At 34.0% G+C, this 15691-nt stretch overlaps 1 protein-coding gene across 1 annotated transcript in view; it reads left to right on the forward strand.

Annotated features, from left to right (window-relative positions):
* The window catches only part of ZFC3H1 (zinc finger C3H1-type containing), a 64669-nt gene that overhangs the window by 43256 nt on the left and 5722 nt on the right, over nt 1-15691 (forward strand). Inside the window, 11 exon segments of the mRNA XM_084878862.1 lie at nt 172-291; nt 1020-1203; nt 2693-2879; nt 5361-5549; nt 6136-6373; nt 8721-8826; nt 8912-9110; nt 9628-9722; nt 13902-14012; nt 14288-14392; nt 14524-14689. Coding sequence (XP_084734988.1) covers nt 172-291; nt 1020-1203; nt 2693-2879; nt 5361-5549; nt 6136-6373; nt 8721-8826; nt 8912-9110; nt 9628-9722; nt 13902-14012; nt 14288-14392; nt 14524-14689 — 1700 coding nt within the window.

Below are 15691 nucleotides of genomic sequence, written 5' to 3' on the forward strand. Positions count from 1 at the left end.
AAATTGAGCTATCAGCTGTTAATGTGTGTATACATTTTTTTTGGGACACACTATATATATGTCATTTCTAACATAACAGGATAAATTTAGTTCTTTTTTATTGTTATTTGGATAGCCTTCAAAACTATAAAAACTAGATATGTCAACTGAGTCTTTCCCTGTCTACTTTAGCACCTCCGTTTACAACCTACAAAGATAAAAGAAAGTGGAAGCCAAAGTTTTGGAGAAAACCCATTTCAGAGAATAGTTTCAGTAGTGATGATGAACAGTCCACAGGACCAATTAAGTATGGTAAGAAGTAATTTAAGATCCTGAATCATTCAGTTGTGGTGTTTTACTTTACTAATCGTTTGGTGTATCTACTCTTGTAGTTATTTTTATTTTTTCATTTATATTTTTAAAAACCAGTTATACCATTTGGCATTTAAGGCAGTTAGTAGTTCTTCATTGTGTAGAACTGCCCCTTGCATTGCATTTTGTATGGTTCAGTAAATCCAGGGATGACTCTTAAGTAATTGTGACAACTTCAAACCACTGCCTGGCTTTTGTCTTTTTGAGGGCAGATGTTTTATTTATTTAATCTTTGATTTTGAGCCTGTGTTTTCTGACATGCAGTAAGTAGGCTCACAAAATGAATGAATAAATGAATGAACAGAGTAATATACAAATGAGTGCCTATTGTCAAGCACATCTTGCCTTATAATCTCAAGTTTCCATAATTGTTTGCTATTTGTGTATTAGCAGATATCTGATAGGTGTATGCTCTCTTGTGCTTATTTACATTAATGTAACACTTTTTCTCTTAATTTAGATATGGTGGAATAAATAATCTTTATAAATTATAACTTTCTCTTACAATTTCATGAATTTGAATTATCAGATGATGGCACTTACCTTAAAGTAGGGAGCCCATACTTCTGTTTGGCCCAGCAGATTCCTAGTTTAAAGATGAGACTCGTTTTTTTGTGTGTGTGTCTGTGAGTAAGAGAAAGTATGAAACTAATGATATCTTTTTGTAGCCTTTCAGCCAGAGAACCGAATAAAAGTTCCAGCTTTGGATACAGTTGTGACTCCAGATGATGTCAGATACTTTACAAATGAGACTGATGACATTGCTAATTTAGAAGCAAGTGTGCTTGAAAACCCTTCTCATGTACAACTTTGGCTCAAACTTGCATACAAGTACTTGAGTCAAAATGAAGGGTAGGTCTACTTCTAGTCTTTGTGTAAACTGTTGCATATTTTTAAAATATATATTTTATTGATTTTCCACAGAGAGGAAGGAAGAGGAATAGAGAGCTAGAAACATTGATGAGATAGAAACATCGACCAGCTGCCTCCTGCACACCCCTACTGGGGATGTGCCCGCAACATGCCCTTGACCAGAATCGAACCTGGTACCTTTCAGTCCGCAGACCGTTTCTCTATCCACTGAGCCAAACCGGTTTCGGCTAAACTGTTGCACATTTATGTTTTTGTGTTTGAGGTTCATTCCTTCTGTGGTAATCACATTTCCTTCCTAGTATCAATGGAGCCTTTGTGTTTTTTTTTGACAGAGCTAAAGCACTTTATTGTTTAAAAGCTATTAGAAAATGTTTAAGATTAGATCTTTAGTTGTGTGCATGTCTCAGTGTATAGGTAATAAATTAGCTATAGCTTTTAACTCTAGTGAGCTCTTATTTCAGAGTAGGATTAGTAAAAACAGTAAGTTCTCAGTGGTATAAGGATTATTTATTGGGTTTTTAAAAAAGTAGTGGGACAGGTTAAATTTTGTTAATTTTCATTTGGAGATTTAAAGCTTGTTCAAGATCCTCTAAATTCTGGTGACTTGCCTTGTTTTCTGCCTGTAGTGTTATATGTATGCAAATAAGTTAAATAGTAATTTATCTCACAATTGGCAGCTTCTAATGTATAAATGTATAATCTAACTCTATTTTTTGATAGTTTACCAGAAATAATCTTTTATTATTAGGAATAATCTTTTATTGTCTCAGTTTTAAAATGATAATAATTCAGGTGTTTTTTTTTAAACAGGCTTCTCTGTAGAACTCAGTATAAAAGCTTTTAATAAGGCAGCACTGCAGAATGCTAATACACCTTACATAACTGAATGTGGCGCTTATTTCATGTGCCCTGTGTGTCATTTCCATGTTAATGGGATAAGTTGCAGTGTTTTCTTTTCTGACTCATTTACTGAGTGAAGGCCAAAGAACTGTACATTATTTATGAATAGGATCACGAGAGACAATTAGCTTCTCCAAGATATAGCAAGACCTTGACTGATGAAAAGAACTATTATATTGAAAGCTTTGATATTTTGTACTGGCAGTAGTTGGCCTTGAGGGAGAATTGTTTAACTTTTCCCATCCCCAGATCAGTGTAAATCATAAAAAGGTATTGCTGAGTACAGACATAAAGCACATTTGAAGTTGATAATTTAGTGGTTTTATAACACAGTAGTTTTACCTGGTAAATGCTAACTGAGCATCCACTTAGAAAGGAATTGTTGGGTCTTTGGGAAATAGGAACAAATGTGACAGAATTCTAATCTATCAATTTTTGTCATATGTGACTGGTTTTTTGGTAGGTTTTAGTAGAAAGTGAATTTAAAATGACTCAGTAGAGTAACCCAATTTAAAAATTTTCAAACATTAAAACAAAAAATCTTCCTGCTTTTCTTTTAAACATGTAGGCTATGTTCAGAGTCTTTGGATTCTGCTTTAAATGTTCTGGCGCGGGCTTTGGAAAACAACAAAGACAATCCAGAAATTTGGTGCCATTATCTCAAATTGTTTTCTAAAAGAGGAACCAAAGAGGAGGTGCAGGAAATGTGTGAAACAGCTGTTGAATATGCTCCTGATTATCAAAGTTTTTGGACTGTGAGTAGAAAAGATAACATAGTCCTGTGTGTGCACGTGTGGGTGTGTGTGTATATGCATTTATAACTCTGGGTCATCTTAAATACTGATATACAGCTTAATAGATCATCTTCTTTAACTTTTGTTGTCCAGTAACCTCAAAACCACTTGTTTCTAGATTAATTTAGACTAAACAAGAAGAAAATACTTAGTAAAGAGGTGATTTTTGTTGTTGTAAAACTTGGTTGGTATAGAAAAAATATGAACATTTTAAAACATTTTAATACCTGTTCTTAAGTAGTTTTTTCAAAAGAATTATTATTATTCATCCTTACCCCAGGATATGTTTTTATATTTAGAGAGAGAGGAGGTGGGGAAGGGGAGAGAGACAGAGTCAGAAACATTGATCGGTTGCCTCCCATATGCTCCCTGACTGGGGGATTAAAGCTGCAACCTAGGTGTGTACGATGACAGAATTAAAGCTGCAACCTTTTGGTGTATGGACAATGCTCTAGCCAATTGAGTCACCCTGCCAGGGCTCTTAAGCAGTTTTAGTTTGTGCGAAGTTAAGTGAATTTTGTGCAAAGCATCTGAAAAATTTTTTCTTTTGAATTCATGAATGCCAAGAAATAATATATTATGTGTTATATTTTTTTCAATATGTTTTTATTGATTTTAGAAAGGGAGAGACGGGAGTGGGGGCGCGGGAAGAAAGAAACATCAATGATGAGAGAGAATCTTTGGCTACCTCCTACACACTCCATACTGAGGATCGAGTCCACAGCTGGGCATGTGCCTTGACCGAAAATCAAACTGTGACTTTCTGGTTCATAGTTTGATACTCAACCACTGAGCCACTCCTGCCTGGCTGTCCTCATTTTTATAGAAATAAATATTAATCTGTAATTCATATTAATATTGAACCTGGCCAAGATATAAAGATTTGGTGGAAAATAGGTCTTCCTCATTTTCTGAGAGGATGGTCTGTTTCCTTCTCAGATTTAAACTTAAAATTTTAATGAATCTACCTGCAAAAGAAATATTTATTAATATCTGAACTCTTACCAGCTAAACTCAGAAGCTGTTAGATTCAGATACACATTCCCATAAATCTATTACTGTCAGATCTATCATTTTCTTACCAATTGAAATTCGGAACAAATAATTGTATAACATGGTATCCCTTAATGCAGGGGTCCTCAAACTTTTTAAAGTGGGGGCCAGATCACGGTCCCTCAGAGAGCTGGAGGGCCGGACTATATGAACTACTAATTCCTACTGTAACACCTCGGCTGCGCTCACTGCCCAAAAAACCTGGCGGGCCGGATCAGACTCCTCGGCCCGCAGGCCGTAGTTTGAAGACCCCTGCCTTAATGAATTAATTTGCCACTCTTAACTAGCCTAACACAAGTATTGAATAGATGTGAACAGTAAAATATGCTTGATTTTTTACCTGGAGTCTTATAGTACCAAATTAATGCTGTTGATCACCACAAGATTTTTAGAGTGTAATATTTTTCCTTAAAATTGTTTGGTCTTAAAGGGCTTTTTAATTTCTTCATTAATATTTTTAAAGTATGTTTTGTTAATTTCAGAAAGAGGAAGGGGAACGAAAAAGGAATAGAACATCAATGATAAAAGAGAATCATTGATCAGCTGCCTCCTGCATGCCTTCTACTGGGGATCAATCCCACAACCCAGGCATGTGCCCAGACCAAGAATCGAACCGTGACCTTCTGTTTCATAGGTTGACTGACACTCAACCACTGAGCCACACTGGCCAGGCTGGTTAAGTCTTTATAATTATTTTGTCATCTAGTTCTAATATGAATGCTATTTTTAGAATTTTTATGCAGTTACACACCTAAGCAATGCAAATTTTATCTACACTAATAAAAGAGAAATGCAAATTGACCGTATATCTGTGACGATCACCAGCCAATTTAGGAGTGGGTATGCAAATTAACCCAACAAAGATGGAGGGTTAATTTTCATACACAGGCGTGGAATGAAGACTGAAGGCTCCAGCCCGAGCTAAGACTGAAGATTACTGAAGACTGAAGAGGCTTTGCTTCTCCGCTGTGGCCGGAGTAAAGGCCTGGGTCCCGGGTACCTGAGGAAAACCGGTGCCGGCAGCCGGGAGAAGGAAGGCCTATTGCACGAACCTTTGTGCAACAGGCCTCTAGTGTGATCATAAATGTGAACTTTTGGAGATGGATCATGTACCTATTGATTCAAGGAAAGAAAAGATGGAATTTTTTCAGTGATAATTCTGAGTACATCAGTATTATTCTAGTGTTCATCTGATTTTACTTTCCAACTTGTGGTAGAAGGGGAAATACAGGTTATAGTACCGGAATATGAGTTTATGTATATTTATAATGTTCCTTTTTTGTAGAAATTGATTTAATATGGGACAGTTTCATAATGAGATGTGAAAAATATACATTTTACATCTTATCTGATGAAGCATGATTAATTTTATGAAATCTCTTTGGGTAGTTTCTGCACCTAGAAAGCACCTTTGAAGAAAAGGATTATGTATGTGAGAGAATGTTGGAATTTCTGATGGGAGCAGCCAAACGGGAAGCATCAGATATTCTGTCCTTTCAGCTTTTAGAGGCTCTTTTGTTTAGAGTTCAGCTGCACATATTTACTGGAAGATCCCAAAGTGCACTTGCACTTTTACAGGTAAATAGTTGTAGCATTTAATTATACTTTGTGGAGAATTGGCTTTAGATTTGAATTCTTGTTTTACCACTAACTAGTAAGTTGTGTGAAGTTGAGTGAGTTTATGATTGTTTCCTCACTTACTTAGTGGGGATAATACCTTCTTTAGAGTGTTTATGAGGTTTAAATGAAACTAATGTATGTCCAATATCCACCAGAATAAACTTCAGTATTTAAACAAGAAGGTAAAAAAATTAGTTCATGTGAAAATCTGCCAAATGGATGCGGAGTTTTGTTTGTTTTTACTGATTTTTCTTTATCTTATTAGATTTTTAATAACAAGGCAGTTAAAATGTTCAGATAAATTTAATCTTTTTCATTAAGTATATTATGAATCTTAGCATAATAAAATTTGTTAATTTGATACTGATATTTCTAAAAAGTTTTTGATTAAAAAATTGGTGACTTTCAAAAGTTTTAAAATAGGCATTTAAGAACCACTTTAAAGAAATACAGCTGTTTTATTTGTTGTTGCCTTTACATTTGAATCTTAGGAATAGGAGTCATTATTTTAAAAAATCACTGAGTTGTTTTTTCGTTTACCTAGAATGCATTGAAATCGGTTAATGATGGAATAGTAACTGAGTACCTTAAAACAAGTGATCGATGTTTGGCATGGCTGGCCTACATACATCTTATTGAATTCAGCAGTCTCCCTTCAAAGTTTTATGATCCATCTAATGCCAACCCTTCAAGAATTGTTAACACTGAACCATTTATAATGCCATGGCAAACAGTTCAAGATGTAAAGACTAACCCTGATATGTTGTTAGCAGTGTTTGAAGGTAAGTTTAAATGTTTATAAATTATTTAAAATATCTTATCCCTTTTATGGTTCTTCATAAGTAGAACAGATTTATAAATTGCAAGTTGTAGTTCTATGCTATATATAGTTCAAGATTAAGTATTGAATCAGAAGAGATTGGCACTGGCACCTATGAATGCTAGGAACTGTACATAATTAACACTACATAATTCTTTCTGATTATAGCAAAGGACATTAGCTAGATGAATAGATTTTGATAGCTTTAATGAGTTGATTGAATTTTTAAAAGCAATTTATCAAGGTGAAAGTTAAAGATTATATTTTATTTTTCAAGTAATATTTGATCCATCAATCAATGAATTTGGTTATTACTATATACTAAATAATTTATCTGCTCTGGGACACATAGGTATAAAGCCTACTGAGAGGTATATAACCTAGTCAGAAGATAAAATCTATACATTTGACATAATTATTAATAGATGAGACCAGATAATTGTGAATTAGTATATAGTCTAAAATCTGTGCTTATAGAAGAGATTAGAATCTGTGGCTGATACAGATATATGATGCAGGCCATAAACCCTAAGGGAAGATATTATTGTAGGTTGGCATGATCAGTGAAGTCTTAGGATTTAGAGCTGGATTTTGAAGCTCAACTATGATGTGACTTAACGGGCCTCTTCAAAAATAGGATCCTTGTTTTATATCTACATTTTCCAAGTACCTACCATGTTTGACTTGTTGCTAAGTGCTTTGTATAAATGTTTATTGAATAAACCAGCAAAGAAGAAGAGGGAAAATAGAACATTTCTGTTAGGCTGAGCTAAGTAAGTAAAAAATAATAAGTGGATAAGAATTGGTACATTGGATTTGAAGGGAGATTAGAAGAAGGAAGAGTGCTTATTAAAGTGAGTTTTGTGCTAAAGAATAGTAGAAATTGACTTTCATATGTGGAATGATACCTATCAAATTTTCAACTTTGTATAAGTATATTAGACTTGATGACAGTAGAGTTTCTTAAAGAGAGAGAAAAAAAAAAATGTGCTAAAGAGAATGATACCACAGGTAGGAAAACTAACCAGAAACTTATTGCCATAACTGACGCAAAAAAAAAAAAAAAAACAATAAGTAAACTGGGAGAGAGTATTTATTAGAGACATTTAGTTAGCACATAGAGATGCAGGGGACAGATTAAATGTCAGGGAAGGAGAGAAGACAGTCAAAGATGAATTCAGGGTCTTGAGACTGGCAAAAGGAAAGTGCATTAGTAGAAAACTAATAAAATGGGAAGGCTGATTTTGGTGGTATAAATAGTATTTGTGAATGGTAATTGGTCATCCAATTGGAAATGCCTGTTGGCAGAAGGAAATAAGGAAGATAAGGAAGTAGACCTAACGTGAACAATTATGGATAGAGAAATGGATTTGGGAGTTAATTAACATAAAGTTACTAAATTATAAAATGCTTTGAAGTTTTTAATGTACTCTCAGTAAATTATTTAGTAGTTGAAGCTATGAGGTATTTCCTTTGAGGACATAGACATTTAAAACTATAGTAGTTAGAGGTTAAAGGGAGTATATGAGACCAAGAGAACATATAAACATTCATTTAGAAGCAGAGGCAAAAAGAAAAGAAAAAGAAGAGGAAGTACATTATCAAATGCTAATCATAAAATGAATGTAGAGCTAGGCTTTCAGGTTTGTTTAGTTATGATCCTGTAACTGAACTTAAAATGAACAGTTTCAGAGTGGCATTCACTTTTAAACTCTTCAAATTTGGGGGTCATACTACCATTGGGCAAGGAGGATATAATGACAGTCGCACAAAGTAAAATATGATACTATTCTCTAAGAAGTAGCCTAGTCAAGTAAAATATTCTTTTCTTTTCTTTTTTTTTCTTTTCTTTTCTTTTTAAGTAAAGTATTCTTTACAAGGGGGAAGTGTATTTTGAAGGAGTGAGCAAAAGATCTAGTTTAGGGGGAGATACTTAAATGGCTGTATAACAGCAGTCAAGGTCTCTTGAAGTGGGTCAGAGAAAGAAGAAAAGATAATTCTTTGAATTTTTTTTTTTTTTAAGATAAGTTTTAAGGAATTTAGGAAAATGAAGGGACATTTGTTGAAATGAAAATTTTGGTAGATGCAAGATCTCATATTGGGTTTATTTTTACCATGAAAGTGAGGGTAAGAGACTGAATTTTATGAGTTTGGAGATATCTCCTTTGGGTAAATGCCAGGAGCTCAGAATAAGATGATGGTCAAGCAAAGGGCTATACCATCTTCTCCTATTAGCCTTTTAGAGTTGAAAGAACAGTCAAATAACTAATTCTACATTTGATTCATGCTATTGTGATATTTTTGGATAGATGCAGTGAAAGCTTGCACAAACGAGAGCCTTCCTGTTGAGGAAAGAATAGAGGTCTGTGTTCCACTTTACACAAACATGATTGCTTTGTACCAGCTTCTAGAGAGGTAAAACTTTTAATTGGCAAACAGTTAACCTTGTGTTAAAAGTTGATTTTTAAAATATGTATAGACATGTTTTTTTCTTGTTAAGGTATGAGGCTGCAGTAGAACTTTGTAAAAGTTTATTGGAATCTTGTCCTGTGAACTGCCAGTTGTTGGAAGCCCTTGTTGCTTTATATTTGCAAACAAATCAGCATGACAAAGCCAGGGCAGTGTGGCTTACTGCATTTGAAAAAAATCCTCAGAATGCAGAGGTTTTTTATCATACGTGCAAATTCTTCATCATGCAGGTAAAAATGAAATGACTTAGAATGTTTAAATGTGATGTATTTATGTTTCACAATTTCATAAATTATTTCAGGCATCAGCCTCTTCAGGATTCTTTTACTGGTCCTTTTGCCCTCTGTAAATTATTTTAGATATTCCTTCTCTCTCTGCTGCAAAATACCCTGTGTATAGTTCTACCATTACGCTTATTAAATTCTTTGTAATTTTGTTTAGAGAACTCCTTGAGGGCAACGACCATGTCTTATTCAGATTTGGATCCCCAACACCTAGCACAGTGCCAAACATATATTAGAAGCTTAATAGTTAATTGGTGGCTGCAACTTGAGACTGTGGTGTATTCGGTGTCAAGCTGTTTAATAGTTTAATTTAATTTGGAAATCAGAATATAGAAATTATCTCTATGCCACCTATTCAAGAAACCTACTCAAATAGTGAACTTTAGGGGTTTTCCTCCCTTAAAAGATTTTAATTAAACATTGTAAGCCTAACGTGTATTCTTCCTTCCTCTTTTAAAAATAGAATCGAGGGGATAATCTTCTTCCATTTTTGCGGAAATTCATTGCATCCTTCTTTAAACCTGGGTTTGAGAAGTATAATAACTTGGATCTGTTTCGGTAAGTTTGTAGAACTCTTAATTTGCAGAGGAATGAGAGAGTATATATAGTTCATTGGGAAGACTACAGATTTTTGTGTGTGTGGATTGACTACATTTTAAACTAATTAAAAAAAAAATACTTGAACATCCTCTTAGACCATTAGGAAGGCAATTGAATTTAGTAGAAATGGAAAGATGTAAAATGCGTTATAATCTTTAAAGACACTAATGGAGGTTTATATTAACACCATGGTAACTCGTTCTACTTTTAATTTATTGTTATTGTTCATTTTAGCATACAATACCATGGTAGTGAATTATCCTGAGACAATAAGTGATTTTAAAAGTAAATGAGTTTTAATTTATTTTATTGGTGATCTAAATAAAGTAGATGTAAATAATTTGCCTCATGCCATTTAAAAAAAAATTTATTCTAAAGAGAACTGCTCTCACTTTTGAAATGTTGAGTAAGAAGCTTTATAGGATTCTTTTCTCAACCATCACTTTCTTAGTAACTTATGTAGAGCCTTGCATTTACTGCTTTGGTTTCGCTGTGAGTTTTTTTTTCTAACAACAAGGTCACAGCAGATCATGAAGAATGATTTTTTTATTATTATTTTTTTTTAAGTTCTCTTCCCTTCTTCATCCTCTCCTCTCTGTAATGATCAGAACACTTTTTATTGATTTTGGAGGGAGAGAGAGAGAGAGAGAAACATTAATGATGAGAGAGAATCATCAATAGGTTGCCTCCTGCATGCCCCACACTGGGGATCAAGCCCACAACCCTGGCATGTGCCCTAACAGGGAATCGAACCATGAGCTCCTGGTTCATAAGTCGATGCTCAGTCACGAGCCACACTGGCTGGGCTATATAAAAACATTTATTTTTTATTTATTTTTAATTTTTTTAAATTAAATTATTATCTGTGTACATAGACCATTGTGGGCCTCCCCCCAATACATGCCCTCTATAAAAACATTTAAAAAACTCACATTTTGTTAAGTATTTGGTCCATCCACTGTAGAATATTTTGTGAGCCTGGCAGTTTTATTAGAGATTTGGTAAAAAAGTTTTGGACCACTGTTCTTTCCTAGACTTGGGTCTTTACATCGGTTTCAGTTTATTGACAGTGATTTCAGTGCTCTTTTGAAAATTTTTCTGCTATGTTATATCTAGATTAATATCTTAGAATAAATTATGAGAATAATTAAAATGCAAATTAATAGAGAATTAAACTGTTCTATAAGGAATTTAGAGATTATTTAGCTTTTCCATGACTTTCTTCCTATTAAAATTAGATTGCTAAAACATCTCAAACTCTAGCACAGGATAAATCCAAAGCTGAACCAAAATTTTTATACACGCTTGCTGATTTTGGTCTTCCATTGGGGATGGAGATATTTGGTTTAGCTTAAAAGATATTACCAGTTTTTGCCGTAGTATCTATAATCAAAGATCTTCAGGTAATCTTGATGTTAACTAATGAAGCAGGATAAATGTCAGTGTCAAAAAACATTTTAAAATACGTTGCCTCCAAATAATCTTCTGGTTGTTTAATAAGTCATATTACTTTATTAAATTTTTTGTGGGAATAGTCATAATTCATCCAGAGTTACAAGAAAAAGATATCTGGTGTTGAGTCTTTTTAGGTAAATCTGAAAACATTATTTACACAGAGTGTGCATTTCTGTGAATTTAGAAAATCTTTTTTTGTTTGTTAATCCTCACCCGAGGATATTTTTCCATTGTTTTTTTTAGAGAGTGGAAAGGGGGCGGGCGGGGGAGAGGGAGAGAGACATTGATGTGTGAAAAAACACATCAATTGATTGGTTGCCTCCCACATGCACCTTAAACGGGCTGGGGATCGAGCCTGCAGCCGAGTGTATGTGCCCTTGACTGGAATTGAACTCAGGACCCTTCAGTCCACTGGCTGACACTATCCACAGAACCACACTTCCAGCTAGGGCTGAAAATCTTTTTTGGATCACATATTAGGAGAATGGCAGTAAGTGTAAGATAGTTTTGGGCATTGTCATATATACTGATATTGACATAGAAATTTAAATTTATATATATATATATATATATATATACACACACAAAGTTTAGTAATAGAAGTCTGCTGTTAATAGGTAAAAAAATCTCAGGAGTAGAAATTATAAAATAAAAAACTTAGAACTCTAATATTTACTTAGACTTTGATTTTATCATTTCCTTTTCTATGTAACATTTAGTATAAAGGCAGAAAGAGCTAGATGTGGTAATTGTCATGTGTTTCAAATCAGTTTAAAGATTAGTAGATAACTATAACACCTAACCTGGAGATTTCATTCAGTTTACCTAGGAGTAGAATCTTACATAGATTAGATTTGAATTTACCTCTTACCAGTTGAGAAAACTAATATCCTTAGAAGATACAGTAAGTGATTAACTCTATGGTAATATAGCTAGTTACAGCCAAGTTGGAGTAATGACCTAACTTCTAGATATCCCATTTCTTCCCTTTCTCCTATTCTCCCCTACCCCCAAAGCCTCCATACAGCCTCGTTAATCCATTAAAATTTAGCCCCTTGAAATAATTTTAAAATCCAAGGTAAACAGTTATACTTGTGTATCATTGTTGAGGTCAGTGTATTTCCTTTAAAAACATGATTCCTGAAGATGTTGGTAAATATTATACACAAAAATTCAGGTATATTAGGGAGAAACTTGAATTAGTTAAAGTCAAATAGATTTCATTACTAATTGACTTTTTATTTAATTTAAAAAATATATATATATTTTATTGATTTTTTACAGAGAGGAAGGGAGAGAGAGAGCTAGAAACGTCGATGAGAGAGAAACATCGACCAGCACACCCCTTACTGGGGAGATTCCCGAAACCAATGTACATGCTCCTGACCGGAATCGAACCTGGGACCTTTCAGTCCGCAGACCGACGCTCCCACTGAGCCAAACCGGTTTCGGCACTAATTGACTTTTTAGAGTCTTTAGTATCCTAATATGTATGGTGACATTTCAAGAGGGGCTATAGTTTTCAGTATTTACCAATTTTATTTGATCTTAGACTTCTTTTGGACATGTGCCTTATGAGCCAATATGTTACAGAATACACTTTGATATCATGTCTAATATTAAATCTATATTGGTATATGTGTGTTTATATAGGAGAGATTTTTAATTTTTATATGAAAATTATATTTTAAAAATACTTTTTATTGATTATTTTTGCAGAGAGTAAGGGAGAGAGAGTTAGAAACATTGATCAGCTGCCTCCTGCACACCCCCTACTGCGGATGTGCCCAAAACCAAGGTACATGCCCTTGATCGGAATGGAACCTGGGACCTTTCAATCTGCAGGCCGATGCTCTATCCACTGAGTCAAACCAGTTAGGGCTGTTTTTACTTTTTTAATCCTCATCCAAGGATATGCTTAGCAACTTAAGAGGGAGAAGGTGAGAGGGGGGGGGGAGAGAAGGGGGAGAGAGGGAAGGAGGGAGGGAGGGAGGGATGGAAGAAAGAAAGAAATATGGATCTGAGAGAAACATTTGGTTGCCTCCCATATGTGCCTTGGCCACGCTCTGACCAGGGATAGAATCTGAAACCTCGGTATGTGTCCTGCAACTTATTTGGTGTACAGGATGATACAACCTTTTTTCTTACATGTTTTCTTGTAAAACATTTTTTTTATGAGAAAAGCACAGATTTTACCCTAGTTAGAGCATCAAACCGATAACACCAAGATTTGTGGGTTCAATCCCTTGTCAGGGCACTTATAAGAGTCAACCAATGAATGTATAAATAAGTGGAACAACAAATTGATCTCTCTCAGAATCAATAAATAAAAATTTAAACAGAGTAAAACAGATTTTTATGGGACAGTTTTATATATTTGGTTGTCTCATTTGTTATTCTCTGGTTTTAATTAGGTTCAATTAGATTATTGTGGTTTAACACTGGGGATAGAATAAATCATTTTAAGAACGAGTTATTCATGCAGGTATAAAATAATAACTATGTGATGGTAGAGATGTGACCAAAGCAGTATGGTATGCATGTAAAAATTAAAGTCATTACCTTACAAAAATATTTCAAGGAAATGTAAGTTGAAACTGAGGGGTTCTTTTTGTTTGTCTTTAAAGTATTAGTAGTTCATGTGTGCATAGGCGTAATTTCAAACAGTATTTTTTCCCCCAGGTATCTCTTAAATATCCCAGGACCACTTGACATTCCAGCCCATTTATGTAAAGGGAATTTTGATGATGAGATGTTTAACCACCAAGTTCCTTATTTGTGGCTGATTTACTGGTGAGACATTATCAGCTGTGGAGAGAAATGTTGCATACTAGGCTAGCACTTGTTCTTTATTACTGAATTACACTGTATTAAAATTAACTTGATTTTAAACTCATTGTAGCAAAATTGAAGGGATGCTAAGGTTTATACATTCTTAAAGAAAAATCAAAAGAAGGATTCCATTGTAATATTTGTAATGTTTAAAATATATTCCATTGTAATATTTGTAATGTTTAAAATATATTTTGTCATATATATAAAATGTTCTCTTTCATTTTTTTAAACAGCCTTTGTCATCCTCTTCAATCAAGCATTAAAGAGACAGTAGAAGCATATGAGGCAGCATTAGGGGTGGCCATGAGATCTGATATAGTGCAGAAGATTTGGATGGAGTAAGTTTAGTTCCTCTTAATAGGAATGGTATTTGGAATAAGGGGACATGGTGGGTGAAGGGTGATTGGCTTCCTTTGTGAGAGAATTACTGGCCTAATTATTCTAAATTATAATATTTTTCTTTTGGCAGTTATCTTGTCTTTGCCAATAAAAGAGCTGCTGGATCCAGAAACAAAATCCAAGAATTCAGATTGTTTACTGATTTAGTGAATAGATGTTTGGTTACAGTCCCTGCCCGATATCCCATTCCTTTTAGCAGTGCTGATTACTGGTCCAACTATGAATTTCATAATAGGGTAAGGACATAAAACTTTCTTTTTTTTTTTAGGCATTTACATAAAACAATGGGCCTTAAAAGTGACAGCAAAACTCCTGTTTTATATCAAGAGAGCTTTTCCTAGAATCACTTTTCTAGCATTCATTCTTTCTCTCTTAAAAAAAATTAAATTTATTGGGGGTGACATTGGTTAATAAGATAATAGGTTTCAAGTGTACAATTCTATGATACTGTTTTTCTTGATTGTGTTTACTATGTATCTCTTCCAGCCGTAGAGAGTACTTTAAGGTTCGATTAAGATTCATATATCAATTATGGTATATTTAAGAAAACTTAACATTGAAGCAAAATTGAAGAGATGTTAGGGTTTAATCTGTATTAAAGAAGAAAGGTCAAAAGAAGTAATTGTAATATTTGTAATGTTTTGTTCAAATAGTTTAAAATTTTACTGAATGAAAAATTCTGTAACTTCACAGTAAAAATGGGCTTAATAGTGTAGCTGTTCTTTTTGTTAATATTTTGTCAAGAAAATAGAGCTGTTCATAAAGCATAAAAAAGCTGAAATTGGCTGCTATTTAGAATTTAACTAATGATAAATTTATAAAGTTATCTTCTTATAAGCAATGAAAGGTTTTTTAAAATTTTTAGAGACCCCTTTCATTCTGTGCAATGCATATACATGTTTTCTTTTTCAGGGGGACAGGGTGAATTGCTAATTGGGAGAACCAATTATTATGCTTTGTACTTCTATGCCATTCTTTATCCCAGGATCTCAAATCACTTTATGGACATTAAATCATTTACACACGGGCATTCCATGAGCAAGATGTGGCAGGTATTATTAGCCCCATGACTTGCCCAGCTATACAGCAAGTAAAGGTAGACTCAGGAATGAAATCCCGGACTCCTGGCTGTCAGTGTTCTCAGTCCATGGCTGTCATCACTAGACCATATTTCCTAATTCATGTTTGGAAAATCACTAATAAAATTAATAGTAGGAGCTGTAACTCATAGCATCATA

Source organism: Pipistrellus hanaki, assembly GCF_964339955.1.
Source record: "Pipistrellus hanaki genome assembly, chromosome: 3".
NCBI lineage: Eukaryota > Metazoa > Chordata > Mammalia > Chiroptera > Vespertilionidae > Pipistrellus > Pipistrellus hanaki.